Source organism: Camelus ferus, chromosome 11 (genome assembly GCF_009834535.1).
Source record: "Camelus ferus isolate YT-003-E chromosome 11, BCGSAC_Cfer_1.0, whole genome shotgun sequence".
NCBI classification, from domain to species: Eukaryota; Metazoa; Chordata; class Mammalia; order Artiodactyla; family Camelidae; genus Camelus; species Camelus ferus.
The window spans coordinates 14,952,574-14,969,894 of NC_045706.1; the positions used below are offsets into that span (position 1 = coordinate 14,952,574).

Below are 17,321 nucleotides of genomic sequence, written 5' to 3' on the forward strand. Positions count from 1 at the left end.
GAAAACTGCTAGAACGACAAGGTGGGATCTTAGCAGGAGACTTTAAACCTCCTTAAAAGGCTGAAAAAAAATTTTAATAGTGTAACCCATAAGTAACATCTTCAGAAGCTGATCATACCTAATTGAAAAATCAGTACTCCTAGAAGTTAAATACACTCCTAAATAGTTCCTGGGGGAAAGAAACATACCAATACTTGGAAAGTTGCCCGAGTAGTAATAATTAAGAAAGTTCATAGCATAAACATGCTTGTTTTAAAAAATGACAAAACCAAATCTCTGACTCATTGAAAAGACTAAAACAATAAGAAGATGGCCTAAGGCAATATTGAATGGCAGAAATGAAAAGGAAGCCTGAAGTTCAGATACTTATAAGACAGACTTTTACCTTACAAGAAAATGCTATGAATATAGCAGATTGAAGGTTTGAGGACTATGTATTTTCCATTTGAGAAAGTTCGCAGAGCTCTCACACCAAAATTCCAACACATTCTGTGGGAGAAAACCTAAATCTCATTCTTGGACATAGATGAAAAAAATCTTTAAAAATATTGGCAAATGAAATTCAGCAGTGTTTAAAGAATCAAGTATCACGGCCAGATAGCATTTATCCAAGAAATCAAAGGTGGTTCAACAACTGAAAATATACTAATGGGTAATTTGTCATATTAACAGATTACATGTGGGGGGGGAAATCATCTCAAAGAAAGAAGAAAAACCACAAATCTCAACACTTCTAATAAACACTCCTTGTAATCCAGCAACAGAAGTAAGCTTTGCCTATCAAGTAATCCACAGGAAATAACACATACTGATGAAAAAGTCCCTTCAAGTCAAGGACCAGATACATGCTGTTGCCACTACTTTTTAAAACGTGATTCTGGAGGTCCTAGACAAGAAAAAGGAGTATAACATTTCGACAAGAGACAAAACTGTCATCACGTGTAAACGATATCTTTCTAGAAAAGCAAGAGAATCAAATAATCAACTATTAGAACTAGAACATTTAGCAAGTTGGCCGGAATCAGGGTCATTCAGAGAAAATCTTATTTTACGACTTACCTGCAATGTTTTTCCAAGGAGAGCAAATTTATATATTACATGTATGATTAAAAGCTAGTTTCTTTTAAAAGAAAGAAGAAGGGTTGGCTGGGGAAAAAAAATGGCTTAAGGCTGTCTTGTTAGGAATTCCCTTTGATGCACCAGGGACAGTGAAAGGGTTGACCTCTTCAGTGGCACCTTCACTTGAAAAGGTAAAACAAAACAGTTCAAGGGCTGCGACCTAAAATTAGAAACAGTATATCCTTTAACATGTAAGCCCAGGGCCCACAGTTTTATAGTTTTTTTTTTTTTAAGTCCAGTTCAAATGGGACATCCAAATATCAGCCCTGAACCAGACCAAGAGCCTACACTACGAAATGATTACATTGCTGTTAAAGACAATGGATTCATGTAAATTCTTTGACGTCAGCTGTTGGCACCTGCCAAGGTGGACATGTGACCCTGCTCTGATGTCGCCTTCTGTCAAGGCAAGAGTAATAACAGGAATGAAAATATCCCTTGAATGCAAATGACTGTCATGCACAGTGCTTGGCACACCGGACTCATTTTTAACATCTAACAAAAACCATGGTGATAACCTTTCGAGAACTTCTCTAGCACCAGAAATCCTGAAGTTCTTAAAGCTAAGCAGTATTTAAATCAAGGTAGTCTTGAATGTTTGCATATAAAACATCACATTAAGGTATTTATATGAAAAACTATGATAAAGTATCTGGTTTTAAATTTACAAAAGCTTCTACTGAAAATCCAACTCCAAACACTACTACCCAGGGGGGAAACTGATCCCTAAATACTGCGGGGGTGAACAAGTGCCTAGCTCACCAGACAATATTCCAGCTAAGCCTTTTTGCCATTTAGATACAAATACTCCTGTTAAATAATCAACATCATTCTTTGAAACAGTCCTTTAAAAACGAGGCATAAAAGCAAAATAAAACCAAAATCTAGACAACTTGAGATTTATGCCTAAAAAAGCAAAACTCCCCTAAATTTCTTTATTCTGTATTGAGTTTAAGAATTCTTTTTGTTCCCAAAAGGCAGAGTAAGATAAGGACTCAGAAACACCCCACAATTAACCCTCCTAAGTAAACTCATAGAAGCCCCTGGGAGGGAGTGCTGCTCAGTGCCCAGGCCAAGCTCACGTGTCCCCTGGAGACCCGGGCTGTTTGCACACTTAGCCCATCCCTCACAAGCGATCGCTCACCTTCCAGTCTGGCCATTCCAACTCCCCCCCCCCCCACACACACACATCCAGTCCCGGAACAAGGCACAAATGCCACTCGAGCACCTTGTCAAACTAAGAACGAATGCACCCAGGACATCTCAGGGGAAAGATGTGTGAGAAGGTCCACGCCGGGTCCATCCTGAAATGCCACGGCGGCAGTGCTCTGAATGACACCCGCATCGCTGCTGTCTGTTGGGCATGACTGTCCCAACAACATTCTATTTAGCATTTGTCGTGGGCAAAGTGAGCTTCCAACAGGCCATCAGAAGTCTCCAGGTTCCTCTGTTCCTCCTCAGGGGAAAGGTGGCAGATGACACCAGCTTGGCAGGGCACAACCAGGTCCAGCCCAGTAGGTACTTACTTTTCACGTGTAGAGTTTTCAACATCGTTGTTAGAGGGTGAAATCCACTGCTACCATGTCCCTAAGCAGGGTCATCTCCAGCCGAGCCCTCTCTTCTCCCTGGGTCGGGAAGCAGGGCAGGAGGATTCCAGACACAGCCAGAGGCAGACACTCAAAAGGGCCGCATGAGACAGGATGCTCCACTGAGGGCAGGCCCCCCCTCAGCGCCCAGGGGGCCCGGGCCTTCTCGGTAGCAGCTGGGAGGGCTGCTGCTCTCCTGCAGGCTCTGGGCTGGAGCCACGTATCCTGGGGGCATCTCCCCTCAAGGTCCCTGGGAAAGAAGTGCACACTGAGGGAGGAGTGTCTGAGCCCTCTTCTCAACCAATCAGCAGCCTAACGGGCCCCATCACATCTCGCTCTTACTCTGTACGCCCAGCAGAAGGGGCCCCTCATGTCACTCCCGGCCCTCGGAAGCCCGCCTCTGCCAGTGCCCGGAGACCCTGGGCTCCAGCGGGAATTGTCTTCTAGCCACTGCTGGCTGTTCTCACTTTAAATCCATGAACTGTGGCCACCGGTGGGCCCGGGATGCTGCCCAACACTCGTTCTCTGTGTCTTTCCCCTGGACAGTGATTCTCCCCTCTCCTCGAACTGCCAGCACTTCCTCCCCATCCTCTCTCTCAGCTGATGGACGGTCCCATCTCACTGAGCAAACAGAAACACTCAAAAAAGAACTCTGCCTTCCCCACCACTTGCACATCTATGCACCCACCTGGATCCGGGCCTGCGGTCTGTGCCCTGGATCCGCTGTGCTCCTGCCCGAGGCTGCCCTGGGAAGCCTTCCTCCCAGTCACCATACATTTTCTTTAACTAGACTGTGCTCGGCACTAATACACTACATGCGGCACTTATTTGCTGCCTCCCTCCCTCACTGGAGTGGAAGCTCCATCAGGGCAGAGGTTCCTACTGTCTCGTTTCCTGCTCTGTTCCCAGCACCTGGAACGGCACCTGGGAGGCCAGAGGCACCCACTAAATGTTTCAAGCACTAATGAACAAATGAGTGATTCCTTCCATCAATGCCCGAGAACCTCCCTCGGCTCGGTCCTGGGGCCTAGGAGGACGCACACCACCACCCCCGCCCCCACCCAGCTCCCACGAGCGAGCAGGAGCCCCACTTACGGCGCTCACAGTGGGGGCCCTCCCCGCCGGCACGGCACTCGCAGCGGTAGCTCCCGTCGTGCAGGACGCAGGTGCCCTTGTTCAGGCACGGGCTGGGTCTGCAGGGGTTAACTGGCCGCTTGGCTTCTGCAAGGGAGGACTAGCCAGCAGGCCCGCCTGGGTCAGCCCCAGAGACCCTCCTCCAAGGAAGCCCAGAGAGAGGCGAAGCCACTGGAGTAGAGTCTTATACATCTTGGTGTCTCCATGAGCCCTTGGGCAACAGGTTAGCACACGGCTGGACCCTAAACTGCATGGCTAGTCAGAGACCCAGTGTCCACCCAACTTTCCCACAGGTGTTTGGAGACTCTCTGGTGAGCTGTGCACACGGCAGTGCTTACTATTATCATTAGGGCCATAGACTTAAAAACGTGGAAAGGATGTCACTGCCAAAAGGGAGCCTCGGAGTCAGGCTGGCCTGGCTATGTCTGCTCCTAAAAGGTCAGTGCCAACGTGGGGTCCTGTGGGTATCCTAACAAAGTCTTCTGTTTAAGTGGGGTGCATTCATTCTCAAGTCTGGGAAGAGGTGCCTGTGTTAAATTCTCTGCCAAATGGGGACAGCTGGGCACACGCTCCCTGCGGGGTTTCATGTGAGCGTGGGATTCAGCACAGAGCCCGGCACGTGGGAGGCCCCGGGTAGCCGGGAGGAGCTGCTTCCCTGGAACGGTGTACGTGAAGGCTCGGGCCGAGGGCCTCTGCCTGGAGGCAGCCACTCACCTTGGCATATCCACTCCATGAGCATGTCCTGGTGGTGCCTCAGGTCTTCGTAAGCTGCCACGTGGATCAGGGAGTCCCGGGGACCTGCAAGCCTCCGCAGTGCCTCCGTCAGGACAGGCCCCACGCCCACCACCAAGACAGAGACGCCGTTGTCCCTCAGCTTCTGGGCAGGGACAGCTGCATCCTCCGCCCCACTCCCGCCCGTGACCACCACCACAGCCTTGGGGACACCAGGCCGGGCACCCTTGTGGACCACCATCACCTTGTCATAGATGTGCAGCAAGGCCATGCCTGTCGAGCCCGCCCCGCCCAGGTAGGGGGCCTGGCTCATGGCCCGCAACACCGCAGCACGGGTGAGGTGGGTATCCAGCCTGAAGGCAGTCTGGACCCGGGCGCCATACACCACCAGGCCGATCTGCGTCACGTCTGGGTTCACATCAAACTGGAGGGCGCAGCTTCTCACGAAGCTCTGCATCTGGGCGAAGTTCTCAGGCCCCACTGAGGCTGAAGCATCCAACATGAAGACCAGGTCCAGCGACTGGGCCTGGCAGCCTGCAGAAAAAGCAAGCAGAGTGGACCTCTGGGGGCAGCAAAGTGAGGACTGCACTGCAGTAAGCAGAGCCCAGGTCAGCTAGTCTGCTGTCTGTCCACTGCGTATCTGTCCTCCACCCTCTCCTAGAATATCAGCAGGACCCATGAATGCCCAGCTAGACCACATTCCTAGCTTCCCTGGCAGCTAAGTGTGGCCACGTGACCAGTTCTATCTGATGGGATGTGACTGAAAGTAATTGTGCAATTTCCAAGTTATGTCCTCAAAAGAAACCTGCTTGCCTTCCACTCCCCCGTTGCCCTCTTCCTGCTGTCTGAGAAACCGTGACCTTGGAGTTAGAGGTGGAACCATAACACAGCCTAGCCACCCTGCTACCCAGGCTGCTCACCTCTGAACTGTGACATGAGAGGAATACACACCTGCAACTTGTACACCACTGAGCTCTGGGACTTCACCTGTTCCATTATGTAAAGGATGGAGTAAGAGGCTCTCATTCATTGGTTTTTAAAAAACCGCCCCATCACAAGGAAAGTCTGAGAAACTGTCACAGCCAAGAGGAGCCTAAGAAGACAAGGTGACTCAACGTAATGTGTCCTGGATGGGATCCTCGGAACAGAAAAAGGACATTATGTGACAACTAAGGAGGTCTGAATAAAGTATAGACTTTAATAAACAATAATGTGTCTACAAATGGCTAACAGGCACATGAAAAAATGCTCAATATCACTAATCATCAGAGAAATGCAAATCAAAGCTACAACGAGGTGTCACCTCACACTAGTCAGAATGGCCATCATTCAGAAGTCCATGAATAAATGCTGGAGAGGGTGTGGAGAAAAGGGCACCCTCCTACACTGCTGGTGGGAATGTAGCTTGGTGCAGCCACTGTGGAAAACAGTATGGAGATTCTTCAAAAAAGTAAAAACAGACCTACAGCAATCCCACTTCTGGGTATATATTCAGAGGGAACTCTAATTTGAAAAAATACATGCACCCAATGTTCATAGCAGCACTATATGCAATAGCCAAGACACAGAAGCAACCTAAATGTCTATCAACAGATGACTAGATAAAGAAGTTGTGGTATATTTATACAATGGAATACTGCTCATCCATAAAAAAGACTAAAATAATGCCATTTGCAGCAACATGGATGGACCTAGAGATCGTCATTCTAAGTGAAGCAAGCCAGAAAGGGAAAGAAAAATACCATATGATATAATTCATATGTGGAATCTTAAAAAAGAAAAAAAAAGGACACTATGAACTCGTCTATAAAACAGAAACAGACTCGCAGACATGGTAAACAATCTTATGGTTACCGGGGAAAGGGGGTGGGAAGGAATAAATTTGGGAATTTGAAATTTACAAATGTTAGCCTGTATACATATAGATTTTTTAAAGTTTCTTCTGTATAGCACAGGGAACTATGTTCGATATGTTGTAATAACCCTTAATGAAAAAAAAATGAAAACAAATATATGTACGTATATGCATGACTGGACATTGTGCTGTACACCAGAAGTTGACACACTGTAATTGACTGTACTTCAATAAATAAATAAATATAATAATGTGTCAATATTGGTTCATTAATTGTGACAACTGTACATGGTTAAAATCTTCTAAGAGGGACACTGGATGTGGAGTACATGGGGACTCCACTGTTGTCACTATTTTAAAAAAAAAAAACCCCTCTGGCTGCCAAGGGGAGATGAGACTGGAGGGGCACCCTGGAAGTGGGCAGGCAGACCCCTGTCCCTCCCCTGCAGAAGGGAAGGTCTCACCTCTGGTGAGAGTGACATCGGGGGCTGAGAAGCTGAATTCCACATGCAGCTCCCTGCTGCTGACCGGGGCTCTAGAGGAGAAATCGGGGCTCCCCATGGAGGATCTGTTTCAGCTATTATGTCTCTGACCATGGACCAGGCCCCTACTCCCTAGGTGGGAATGTCTCCTTCCCAGGGCAGTGTTCTCCAGAGTACCCTGCCATGGTGGGTCTCGACATCAATATGGGTCATAAAACTGAACAGAATTACGGTCAGAACGCATCCCCAGTTTCAGAAAGGACAAGTATTTCACGAAAGGTTTGTTCCAGGTGTGTGTGCCAGTGCAGGCGAGTGGGGGTGCTAGGAAGGCATTTCTTTCTCTGATTTGCCAAAAAGAAACTGGGAAGCTGCGCTTGTGTGGCACATTTACTAAGTTCAGAGCTCCTTATCAACAATAACAATAAACAACCACGAATAATAATAAATATCAATACCTACCACTCGGAGTGCACTTACTGAGTGAGCTTACTCGGTACTAAGTGTGTTAAGTTGCTTGTCTTACTTAATCTTACAAAAGCCCCTCGGGGGTGCTACTCTTAGTCCCATTTTACTGACCAGTATACCGACAAAGTTAATCCTGACAGGGCTAGTATATAAGAGTGAGGCTGTGGTTCCAGCCCCCATCACGGACCCTGATGAAATCGTTACCAAAAGGAGAAAGCCCGCCACTGCCCAGCTGGCCCCAGGTCCGGTGAAGCCGGTCTGCGGCTGGCACCAGAGCAGGGACTGGTCCTTACCTGGGCGCTGCCGGCTGCATAGCTTCCCGTGCAGCTTTGGGATTTGGCTGAACAGGTCCTGCGGGCCGGTGTAGACCATGACGCGCTCCGGGCTGCCCGTGATCTCCTCCAGCTCCGCCCGCACGGCCTCGCTGCCCACGCCCAGCAGCAGCAGCTCCCGGGCCCTCGCGAAACGCGCCGGGCCGGCCACCTCGTCCTGGGAGCGCGCCTCGGTCATCAGGACCACCGCCCGGCGGGGCCGGTCCTGGCCCGTCCTGGCGGCGCTCCCGAAGCCGCGCTCCGCCGCCTGCCGCAAGGCACTGCCCGTCAGGGTGGCGCCGCCGCCGCCGCCGAAGGGCACGGCGTCCAGGCTCCGGACCAGGTCGGGCACGTCCTGGTACTCGCCCACCGGCACGGCCAGCGCCAGCTCGGCGGCGTAGCGGGCCACGCCGATGCGCGCCCGGGAGTCCTCGCCCAGCGCCGCCTGCGCGAACCGCTTCACGAAGGCCTTGGCCCGCAGGAAGCCCTCCGGGGTGGTGCCCGCCGAGCCGGCCAGCAGGAAGAGGACGTCGACGCGGCACTCCAGGCTCAGCTTCGGGGCTGCCGGGATCACAGTGGCCGTCACGCCGCGGAGCACGCAGACCCACGTCCCACCCGGGGCACCCAACCGCCACGTGGGGCAGGAAACCCCCCCTTCCCAGGAGGGAGAGGGGGCCGAGACACTGAAGCTACGAGGCCTGATGCCCAGGGCACATGTCGCAGAGTTAGGGCCGGACACACGCTCCCTGGCGGCGCTCTCACTATTTCAAACTTCTTCCATGACGGTTAGTGCACCTTGTGTCCTGCTGGAGAACTCTGTCTATAGACCCCAAGAGCATGAAGATACACTCCTGTGTTTTCTTCCAGAAGCTGCACGACTTTGCTTTTTACATTTAAATCTATTCTCCATCTAGAACTGATGTTTAGCTTGGGAGGTAGGGAGTCAAGATTTATTTTTTTCCCCCATATGACTCCAACTGACTCAGCACTCCAGTTTTTTAAGTTAGTATTTCACACGTCCTGTCCTTTGTAAAGTCAAGCACTGTGCTAAGCACTTTACGTACATAATCTTATTTAAAACTCTCGTAACCGTAGAGGGGAAAGCCAATTATGAGCTTAATTTTTTGGTTTTAAAACCGAAAGTGGTTGAGGCTCTTCACTCTTCTTCTCAGAAGAGGGGAGAAGAGACTCTGCCCAGAACCAGAACCCAGTTGGGCTGGCTCCAGCCTGAAAGATGCTCGGAGATCAAGCAACAGCCATTCTAAAGCTAGGAAGCCAGGAGCCGTGTCCAACCCAGCCCTCCACCACCTGAGGTACCTCAGTGTATCACTTGAGAAGCAGGTGGCACTAACTCAAGGGCCAGCTCCTACCTAGTAGCTAAAAGGGTGGCAGATGAGAAGCAGGAGCCTGGGCTCCCCTGCCCCTGGACGGTCAGAGTCTGGGAGGTTTCATGCACACGTACCGCAGTCAGCCTCCCCTCCAAAGGCCGGCGGGCAGAGGCAGTGGTACCTGTCCAGTCCTTCTGGAACACATGTGCCTCCATTCTGGCAGGGCTGGGAGTCACAGGGGCCTGTCAAAGAGATGTCCATTAACAGCCTGGCACATCAGCCCAGGAAATTAGTCTCAACACCTGTAGCGAAGTGGGAAAGAAAAGCAAGTGAACTTCGTAAGGCAGGGGCAGTGTGGGGGTGGTAATGGACACTCAGTGGTGGGCTCAGTAAGGCCCCCTGTGTGAATTACAGGCTCACTCAGGGATATGCCAGTGGGATCTGGCTCCTGGCTCTGATACTGGGGTCATGTGTTATGGACGTCCCCTGCCCCCAATTTATATGTAGGAGTCCAAACCCTCAATACCTTAAAAATGTTAATATATTACTTGGTGGTCACATCATTGTAATTAAAGTGTTGTACTTTTTGAAGGCAGGAATTACTGAGGCTAACTCTGGGCACCTAGGCCTGTGGTTCTGTCAGCTGAAGTTCCATAGAAACAACTGGGGGCTCGTTAACAGCACCAACGAGCCTTAACTGAGCAGCTACTCTGGGCCACGTACTGTGCAAAGCACTCCACACACATGATCTCACTTCACTGATAAACCGGATGAGGCAGATACTGTGAACCCCCGTGTCACAGACGAGGAAGGTGAAACTCAGTGAACAGAAGTCACGTGCTGAACTGAAGGTCAGAGACTTGGGAAGGGGGAGAGCTGGGGGTTCCAATTCTGGTTCCAAAACTGTAAGTCCTGGAGCTTTCATTTCTGAGCAGAAACAGTCCCACTTTCTCTTCCTCCTATGGGTCAGAGGCCAGCAGTGCTGCAACTTTAAAATGACATGCCAGGAGGATCACCAAACCCTGGGTCGGAAGCACCATCCTACCTGCACGTGAAGCCTCTGGCTCTGCTTTCAGGGCTCGGGCTACCCACCTCCTCCAGAGCAGCACACCCACAGAAGCACTGATGCCAACACACTCCAGTGCGATTTCTGGGCTCCTGGGTCAGTGGGACACACTAGACCCGGGGTGGGGGGGAGCAGTGAGGGCCCACTGGGGAGCCAGGCTGAAGGATCTTAAGGGTGTTGATAAGTCTTCCTGTTTGCTTGGGACTTTGTAGTTGATGAAGCACTTTAGTGGGCATTACCCACCGAATCTTCACCAGGATCCCATGTGTGATACCCCCCATCATCCAGAGCAAGGAAATGGGGGTTCCAGACATGGGGCAAACATTACCCCCATTTTACAGAAGAGGAAAGTGAGGCTCGGGTATCTTGCCCTGGGTTCAGTGCTGGAGGTAAGGCTTTCTGTCTGCAAAGCTGGTGCTTGGAGCACGCCCCTCTCTGCCTCTTGTCAGTGCAAGGGGAGCTGGTTAAGGAAGAAATTCCAAAGCCTTCACTCCTCCTCAGTGAAGAAATACCACTGAACAAGGGAGGCATGAGTATGGCGTGAGCATGTCCCTCTGCCCGGGAGCTGGGTCCAACCCGTCTCTGCCCTAGGAGTGTAAATGCCCCTTTGGGAGCCAGTTCCAGGGCCAGAAAGAAAAGAAGAATCCAAGAGGCAGGCTGTACCTGGGCAGATGGTCCTGTGGCAGGTAGCAGGGTGGGTTAAGAACACTCTCTTCCAGCTACAATCCAAGGAGACAAATGGTAGAGATCAAAGGTTGAACAGGAGAGGCTATTTAAAACACAAAAAGCTCCAATATATAGAAAACAGATAAACAAGTTTATACTGTATAGCACAGGGAGCCATATTCAGTATCTTATAGTAACTTATGGTGAAAAAGAATATGAAAACGAATATATGTATGTTCCTGTATGACTGAGGTATTGTGCTGTACACCAGAAACTGACATAATATCGTAAACTGACTATACTGCAATAAAAATATAAAAAAACACTAAAAGCTGACAGAAGATGCCAGTGCAGAAGAAGCAAGTCAAAACTTGTTTTCTTCCTTGATTCCACCCCAACTTTTATATGCATAGAGTATGAAATGTTTCAAACTCCTCAAGGATAATTTTTTTAAAAAAAGGATGATGTCAGAAGTCAGAGCGATCTGTGTTCAGTGCTCTGATTTATGGGAAAGCTTTCTATTACGAGTCACTTTCTTGGGCCAGCACAAGGTAGGAGCGGGTGGGAAATATTGGGATCAAGCAACTGGATTCTGGCTATGTGACCCCAGGCAAGTTACCTTCCCTCTCTGGTCTTCAGTTCCCTCTTCTATACAGTAACTCGATCTGTCGTTTTCAACTGCGTTCCTTGGAGCCTCCGTGGAGAGGGAAAGGGACCGTGTGTCCAGAGCCCCCCAGTGCCACAGCCCCGCCCCTCCCCCGAAATGTGCTAGTTCCAGCCTGCACCGCAAGTATTCCTACGAGGCTCTGCAGCTCAGGAGGATTTGCAAACCACTGGTCTCCGTGACCTCTGAGGTCTGTTTGAGTGCTAACATTCAGTGACAACACAGGGGCCACTGTTCCTGTGCTGGCTTCCAGGCTCCAGGTGTCCCCACCATTACCTCAAGTCCACAGCTACCTGAAGAGACAATAATCTCCTCTTCCAGATGGAAAAATGGGTTCAGAGGGCTGAATTAAGTTGCCCAAAGTCACACGGTTATCGGAGCACTGCCGATCTGGGATCCAAACTCCATCGTCTGAGTCCAAAGCCACACATTCTGCCCCCGGTCTCCCCTCCCCGCTCTCCTGAGTCTGGGGGACGACGGGCCGGCCGCGGCAGGAGGAGCTCCCCATCCCTCGGGCGGAAAGCCCTCCTCTTGGCTGGCAGCAGCTCCAGGGGTGGCCTCATCTAAAGAGATCCTCTTGGGGCCTTGACAACAAAGCTCTCTAAAACTTTCTGAAGAGGGCTTCTCCCAGTGAGATCCAGCCCAAGGCCGCCCGCCTGGGGGCGAGCTAACTGGGCTCACCTCTAGGGCATGGTCTTTCCTGAGGCAAAACATCCCCTTGGGGGAAAAGCCAAGTCAATTACAAACCAAGAAGTTGCTGAAATCAAAACTCTGCCAAGCTGCCAGCTCCTTAAAGAGAAATCTCCCTGTCCTTGTCTACTCCTATAAAATCACAGGTCCCAGCCCAGAAAGCGCCACCGGCCCTGCCCCTCGGCGCCTGGGCCTGCTCTGGGGGCCGGCGTTGTTGAGCAGACCCTGTCCACAGGCCTTCGCCTGGGCCTGTCCTTGCCTCATCCCTCCCCCGCCTCAGGTCCGGACTCAGATGCCGCATTCTCTGCAAGGCCTTCCCTGCCCACCCTAATTAAAACTGCAACCCCGCCCCAAACACCTATTCACCCCGCCCTGTCCCACCCCCACGGTCTTCCCCACAAAGCACTTCCCACCCCCAATAGTTCACTTAGGTATTTTGTTTACTGCTGCCTCCTGCTCACGAGGGCACACATTTCTAAGATGCTCATGCTGATTCCCCAGGACCTGGGACAGTGCCGGGAGCTTAGGAGAGCCTCTGAGAGTTATTTCTTGAACGAGGGGATAGATGAAAAGCCTACTGTATGCATTATTCTCAGATCCTACAAATAGCAGTATTTCTACATATTAACTCGCTGTGTGCTCCTGAACTCCTCTCGGGCAGGTCCTGTTACCACCTGCCGCCCCTTTCCGAATGTAGAAGCAAACAGTGGGAGGTTCCCAGCTCATTAGTGGTGATGCCTCCAGAGTCCCACCTCAGCACCTGGGAGGCTCTCTCTGGACCATGAGCTTCTTGTGGGCAGCGACTGTGCCATCTCCTCATGGCACACTGCCTGGCTCAGAGTGGTCACGTAGACGTGGTCCCTGGGGAATGAGGAACCTGCCTCCTTTCACTTGAAAGCTCGGGTTTCAGAAGAGAGCCTCCAGTGGCCTCTGACATGGCACAAGGCCCCACTTCCTCTGATCCACGTGCGGGGCACAGCCCTTTCCTGCCAAGATGGCATCTGGACTCTGCATCGGCCCAGCACGGCCCTCGTGGCTTCTCGGCCAATCCATCTCATGGCTGTGTGAGCACTCTAACCTCATCACTGAGGCCAGGCCAAGGGGCCAAGATGCAGCTGGTTCAAATACTACCCTGGCCCTCCAGGAAGCACGAGCGGGCAAGCTCACAAGTTGCTGACCAGGTGTAAAATGGAAAGTGGTCCGGATAAAGTGCCGAGGGTCAGTGTGGGGATTTGCAAGGGAGTGGCTGACAGCAGGGCAGCAGGTGCCCTCGTATGCCTGAGCTCCAGTCCTGAAGAACCCAGCATCCCCCAGGGCTTCCACAAGTGGAATTTGGCCTCTTGCCACACTCAGCCTCCACAAATGTGGAAACTGGTTCTCAGAGGAACCGGATTACCTGGCCACTATCCCAAGTCCAGACCACTGCTCAACTGGATCAGTTCTTGGCTGACTTACTAGGCTTCCAGAATGGCTGGGACCCTGCTCCCCCGGGCACCTGAGCAGTATGTCTACAAGACTCTGACACTGCGTAGCTGTGATCCTGCCTGTGTCCCCAGAGCTCTGTCCCTGGCTCCCTCCCAGGTCTCCTCCAATCCCTGTCGCACGGTCAAGGCTCCAGAGAGCTGTTATCCCTGCAGCTTGTGAGCACTCAGACATGCCCTCCCAGGCTGTGCCCTTAGGCTCTGATCCCAGACCTTACGGACAAACCTGGAGAAGGGACAGAGCGCAGCCAGTATGGCGTCGGTCCCCCGAGATCCTCTCCAGCATGGGGCGTGGCCGGCAAGCTCCCTGACTGTCTCCAGTGTCTTGCGCTGACAGGGGTGAGGCTGGACCTTGCATTCTGTGTCCACAGTGCACAACCGACGGGGAAGGCAGGCTTACATCTCCTTCCGAAGCCGTAGTTCCACCACCCTCAGCCCTGGCTCTTTTGGGGCACAGCACATCAGGGCAGCCAGTCTCAGAGCATCTCTTCTGCACAGCCCCCACCCATACAGCTCTTCCATCCTGTGCACAGATAATATACTGCACTCCAGCTCCAGGATGGACCCTGACAAAGTCTACGAATACAGGGATCTCACCCCCAAATGAAGCTTCCCTGTGCTGACCATGGCACGGGAGTTGGCTCTTCCTCCCGAGCAGGGGACAGGCACGAGGGCCCTGCCAGATCTGGGTTCCAAGCCCTGAGCCTCTCTACCCAGCAAGACAAGCTCACAATTCCCAGCCAAAAAACCCACAAGGGCCAGCCGAGCAAGGCAGAAGAGAGCAAAGTGCCCCAGGGCCAAAGCTCCTGGGCCCCATTCCTTGTGCCTTCCCTCCCTAGGGAGCCTCCTGAGTCCTAACCTCAGGCCTCCGGGAACCCTCCCCAGCCCACACCCAACTTCCATATGGGCAAGGCCACCCCTTCCCAGACAGGACAGACTTACTTACCTGGAGAGGTGATGGTGCAGATGGCAGAGCCACTGAGGGTGCTGAAGAGGCCGTTGGCAGCGTCCTCCACCTGCTCAGCCATCAGTATGTGCTGCTCCCATGGCTCACTGGCCAGTGTGTGCAGCTCCTCCCACCTGTGCCCCGGCCCCCAGCAGAGAAGTTACAATGACTGGTCGCTCCGCACCCAACCTCCTCCTGCCCACCCGTCTCCTGGACCCTGGGCTCCTGGTGGACAGCACCACCACCCACTGACGCAGGAGCCACTTCACTGCAACCTCAACCATCTAAGATGCATGTAAGGTGCAGAAGTAACCCAGAGAAAGACCTCAGTAATGCTCAGCTGTGGGTCAGAATGTGCACATGCTACAGTCCATGAACTTCCTCAGAGGGAGTTATCCTGAAAGTGTCAGTTGTCTGGTTTTGTAACCCATAGCTGATGAGAAAAATGTAAGAAAGAAAATGAAGGAAAGTGGTTCTGGGTGACAGCAAGAGAAGAACAAACAGGTATAGCTAGTAACAGGGAAGAAAAATCCTAAAGAATTATAAACAGTGGCAATGAGAACTCACAGGCCAGCAACGTGAGGCTGTGTACTCAGACAACCAGAGGGCAATGTTAGTGCCCAGAACAGAAATGATGTGTGGGATCATGACCCTAGGGCATGAACAAAGGGTTAAATGATGTTGGCAAACCTGTTTTAAGAAGACAAGGTAGTCAGTAGCGCATATAGAATTCTGCCCATCAAAAATTCATCAAAACAGACCAAAATCTGGCAACATGGCAAAAACCTCATTTATCTCTAAACTTCACTTAAATAAAACTCTCCATTCTCCTCTGAAGCCACAGAAGCCAAACATTTCCCCAGTACCTAGGAGAGCGCCTGGCACACAGAAGGGGCTTCTCAGTTCTGGCCTCACATCAGCATTGAGTGGGCAGCTCTGCCAGGCCCCACCCTTAGTTTCCCTGGCCCCCAAACAGACCTTAAATGCTCCCTTGGTAATTTAGGTGCTCAGCCAGAGTTGAGAACCATCAGAGAAGGAGCGCAATCTACAGGACAAGGGGGGAAGAGTCTGAAGAAGCATCCGTCCTTCATCTCACACAGAGCCTCACGCTGCCCACAGCAGCGGTTCTCAGAATTTGGCGGGCATCAGAATCACCGAGGGCCAGAAAAAACACAGATTCTGGCTCCTTGCCCCAGAGTTTTGGATTCAATGGGGTGGGGCCCGAGTTTGTACATTTCTAACAAGCTCCCAGGGGATCTGACACTGCGGTCCAGGAAACACACCTGGAGAACCGCTGGTCAACAGTGAGCCAGTCTTTTGCTAGGAGTTGGGGGTGGGGGTCTGGCGGGCCTGGGAGCCTGACAGGCTTCCTCAGAGGTTTCCTGTGTCTGCAGCTTAGGCCTTCAGATCTGAATAATGCCCCCTCTCCTGGCAATGGCTTCTTGACTTCTCCAAGCCAGAGATGCTCAACGTATGGTCTGTGGGTCATTACAGGTCTCCAAACTGTTTCACCCTGGTCCAGATTCCGATAAACACAGACACTAAGCATTTAGAAACTGAACTGTACGGCAACTTAAACTTAACTGTACAGCAACTTGACAGTCATTTTTTGTCTGTTGGGTCAAGTAATAAGCATTTGAACTCCTATTCTGTTTTTGTTTTTATTTCATTTTTCTAGCAATTCATTTTTATTGTATTTTTGTAAAGTATCAGTCTATGATGGACTAGAAAACAAAACACACTGGACCTTCACCCCAGATGGTTTGAGAAGCGCTACTCCAGTGAGCAGCTGAAGAAGCCAGCCCGGAATGGGCCGGTATTTACACCCTGTGGCAGACCCCATCCTCAGTGACCAACCTTTGGGCAACTACTATGGGCAAGGTTCTCTATTAAGCATTGCCTGGGCACAAGGGCTGTCAGGGAACCAGGAGGTCACATCCCCTCTCCTCTCTCAAGGGGTTTACGTTCCTTATATCTGAGGACAGCCAACGACAAGGCAGCTTGTGTGAAAACACCAGCTTATTGGCCAGGACAACAATGATGATGGTGGTGGCAGCGGTCATCATCACCACCAGGAGATGGCACAATCCAGGGCAGCCCCAGGTACCTGCAACCTGTCTCTTTCTGTCTCTTCCCTCTTTCTGACCTGCACACACGCAGGTCCTCCTCTCACTCTGTGTTCATGCTCTAGGTCATCTTACTTAGGTTTTAAGTACCATCCTCGATCTGAATCTTGATGCCTGTCCTCTCTCCTAGGCTCCAGACTCTTACATCCAGCTCTCTACTTAGCTTCTCCACTTACATGGCCCACAGGCCTCTCAACCTCGACCTGCCTGAAACAGAACTCAATTTCCCTTCTTCCTTTCCCAGTCTTTCCCATTTCAGCAAATAGCACCTCCATTCACGACGGGGCTCAGGCCAGAATCTTGGATTCTTCTCTCACACCCCCATATCCAATGCACCAGTCACTCCGCTGCTCTGCCTTCAAAGTGTATCCTAGGTCCAGTTGTTCCTCAGCAGGGCCACAGCTGCTCCCCTACTGCAAACCACCGTTACTTTGCATGTGAGCTGTTCTGAAGGCTTCCTAACTAAATCCCCCACTTCCCCTGTTATTACTTCTCCCTCTGGCCCACCCACCGTTCAGTGTGATCTTCTAAAAATGCAGGCCAATTCATGTAATTCTCCTGCGCAAAACCCTCCAAAGACTTCCCAGACTACTCATAACAAACTTCAAAGTCTTTACAATAACCCACAAAAGTCTCTAGGCCTGACTCTTGCCCATCTCTTCTGCCTCAT

At 51.3% G+C, this 17,321-nt stretch overlaps 1 protein-coding gene across 3 annotated transcripts in view; it reads right to left on the reverse strand.

Moving 5' to 3' along the window:
- Window positions 1–34: 34 nt before the first annotated feature.
- VWA2 (von Willebrand factor A domain containing 2) overlaps window positions 35–17,321 on the reverse strand; it is a 46,583-nt gene continuing 29,296 nt past the window's right edge. The window contains exons 7-14 of one of the 3 annotated variants that reach the window (XR_004323780.1): window positions 14,526–14,659; window positions 13,806–13,938; window positions 10,742–10,797; window positions 9,147–9,254; window positions 7,667–8,245; window positions 4,554–5,105; window positions 3,801–3,939; window positions 35–2,955 (exon numbers count right to left, since the gene is read on the reverse strand). Coding sequence is in view for 2 of the 3 variants with exons in the window: in XM_032490843.1 (XP_032346734.1) it covers window positions 2,846–2,955; window positions 3,801–3,926; window positions 4,554–5,105; window positions 7,667–8,245; window positions 9,147–9,254; window positions 10,742–10,797; window positions 13,806–13,938; window positions 14,526–14,659 (1,798 nt within the window). In the remaining variant the exon portion in view is untranslated. The remainder of the gene's footprint in view (window positions 2,956–3,800; window positions 3,940–4,553; window positions 5,106–7,666; window positions 8,246–9,146; window positions 9,255–10,741; window positions 10,798–13,805; window positions 13,939–14,525; window positions 14,660–17,321) is intronic. The other 2 variants (XM_032490843.1, XM_032490842.1) reach the window with 2 other exon arrangements.